The sequence below is a fragment of the Trifolium pratense genome, linkage group LG7, assembly GCF_020283565.1.
Source record: "Trifolium pratense cultivar HEN17-A07 linkage group LG7, ARS_RC_1.1, whole genome shotgun sequence".
NCBI classification, from domain to species: domain Eukaryota; kingdom Viridiplantae; phylum Streptophyta; class Magnoliopsida; order Fabales; family Fabaceae; genus Trifolium; species Trifolium pratense.
The window spans coordinates 27250656-27252951 of NC_060065.1; the positions used below are offsets into that span (position 1 = coordinate 27250656).

At 36.6% G+C, this 2296-nt stretch overlaps 1 protein-coding gene across 1 annotated transcript; it reads left to right on the forward strand.

Annotated features, from left to right (window-relative positions):
- Positions 1-401: 401 nt before the first annotated feature.
- On the forward strand, positions 402-1574 carry LOC123896164 (uncharacterized mitochondrial protein AtMg00810-like). Its single transcript, XM_045946584.1, has one exon. The coding sequence runs from the start codon at positions 402-404 to the stop codon at positions 1572-1574; it is 1173 nt and encodes a 390-aa protein (XP_045802540.1).
- The last annotated feature ends 722 nt before the right edge of the window (positions 1575-2296 follow it).

Genomic DNA, 2296 nt, shown 5'->3' on the forward strand with positions numbered 1-2296 from the left:
TTTGTCTCTCTATTCTTGCTGATCATGAACCAAACAGCTATGCTGAGGCTTCCAAACATGAATGTTGGATTCAAGCCATGAATAATGAATTGACTGCTTTGGCTAAAAACAATACTTGGATTATTGTTGACTTACCAGATGGTGCTAAGCCTATAGGGAGGAAATGGGTGTATAAAATCAAAAGGAAAGCAGATGGAAGTATAGATAGATACAAGGCACGTTTAGTTGCTAAAGGCTACAATCAAATAGAAGGTGTTGATTTCTTTCAAACTTTTTCACCTGTAGCCAAAATGAGCACAATTAGAACTGTGTTGGCAGTTGCTTCTATTAAAAATTGACACATTCACCAATTGGATGTGGATAATGCTTTTCTCCATGGAGATTTGGAAGAAGATGTGTATATGAAAGCACCACAAGGATTGACTGGTGTTTCTGCTAATCAGGTCTGCAAGTTAAAGAAATCATTATACGGCCTACGACAAGCTAGTAGGAAATGGTATGAAAAGTTATCTCAATTCCTCATCACCATTGGATATGCTCAGATGACATCTGATCCTACTTTATTTACCAAGTCCACCTCATCTGATTTTAGTGTTTTACTTGTGTATGTTGATGACATAGTTCTCACTGGAAATTGTATGGATGAAATAGATGCTACTAAGTCACAACTACACAAAGCTTTTCGTATTAAAGATTTAGGCATATTGAAATTTTTTCTTGGATTGGAAGTGGCTCACTCCCAGCAAGGGATTACATTGTGTCAAAGAAAATATTGCTTAGAGCTACTGACTGAAACAGGTACCTTAGGATGCAAGCCATCCAGCATTCCTATGGATCCAAGCAATAGACTACATCATGATGATAGTGAACCACATCATGACATCACTAAGTATAGAGCTTTAGTTGGCAAACTACTATATCTCACCTCCACAAGGCCTGATATAGCTTTTCCTGTTCAACAGTTGAGTCAATTTCTTGATGCTCCAACTTCAACACATTTCAAAGCTGCTCATAAAGTGTTGAGATATCTCAAAGGCAATCCTGGCACTGGTTTGTTTTTCCCTAGAAATTCATCCATTCAGCTATTAGGATTTAGTGATGCAGATTGGGGAGGCTGCATTGATAGCAGAAGATCAATCACAGGATACTGTTTCTTTCTTGGCCAATCACTGATCTGTTGGAAATCTAAGAAACAATTGACAGTGTCAAAATCTTCATCTGAGGCAGAATATCGTGCTCTAGCATCTGCTACTTGTGAACTGCAATGGTTGAGTTATCTACTAAGAGATCTGCAAGTCACAACAGACAAATTACATGCCCTCTATTGTGACAGCCAGAGTGCTTTACATATTGCTTCTAATCCTGTGTTCCATGAACGCACAAAACACCTTGACATAGATTGCCACATTGTAAGAGAGAAGCTTCAAGGAGGGTTGATGAAATTACTACCCATTTCTGGCTTCAATCAAACAGCTGACATCCTGACCAAGGCCCTACATCCAGCAAATTTTCACAGACAATTTTCCAAGCTTGGCCTTCATAACATCTTCAGGCCTCAGCTTGAGGGGGTGTGACAAAGTATAGATTGATTAAAGCTATAGCTAATTAGCAAAATGTTATCTAGTTAGTTAGAAAACTAGCAACACAAGTTAGTGAGTTAGTTGTGATTTTATTAGTTAGATGAGGTAGTTATAAGTTTGTTAGATCTATCTCATCTATATAAGACTCATTACACTTGTATCATTAACCAATTTCAATCAATCATATACTGTATTCCTTTCATCTTCTTTACAAGCTAGAGCTTGCTTTCTCCATCAATGGAGTTTTATTCTTTACTTTTGGTATCAGCTTTATTCTTTGATAAATGCAGTAGTCGAAGATTGAAGAAATCAAATAATTTGTGTCCTGATTTGTTCAGTCTTAATGCTTTGACAACAATTGCTAAGACAATCACTTGCTAGAGTCAAAATGCACTCCTATAATGCATAAGCAACTATTATTTATTAGTATGAATGGATCGATTATACTCTCATATTTGTAGTATATTGATTAAAACTAGCAGTCAGCTTCATGTTTTCTATAGATTACTTATTAATGTATTAGGCGTGAATGCTCTGCCATTCAATACACATTTTCTGTGGCTTCACATGCAGTCTCATTCACCTAATACCTTGCAGCTCTAAGCACAATTTTTATATATTGAAATCTGGCCTATCCTTTTGCTTATGAATTGATTGATTGTTATACAAGATATATGTGTGACTGTAGGGTAGTGTAGCAACAAATTCCAACGAGT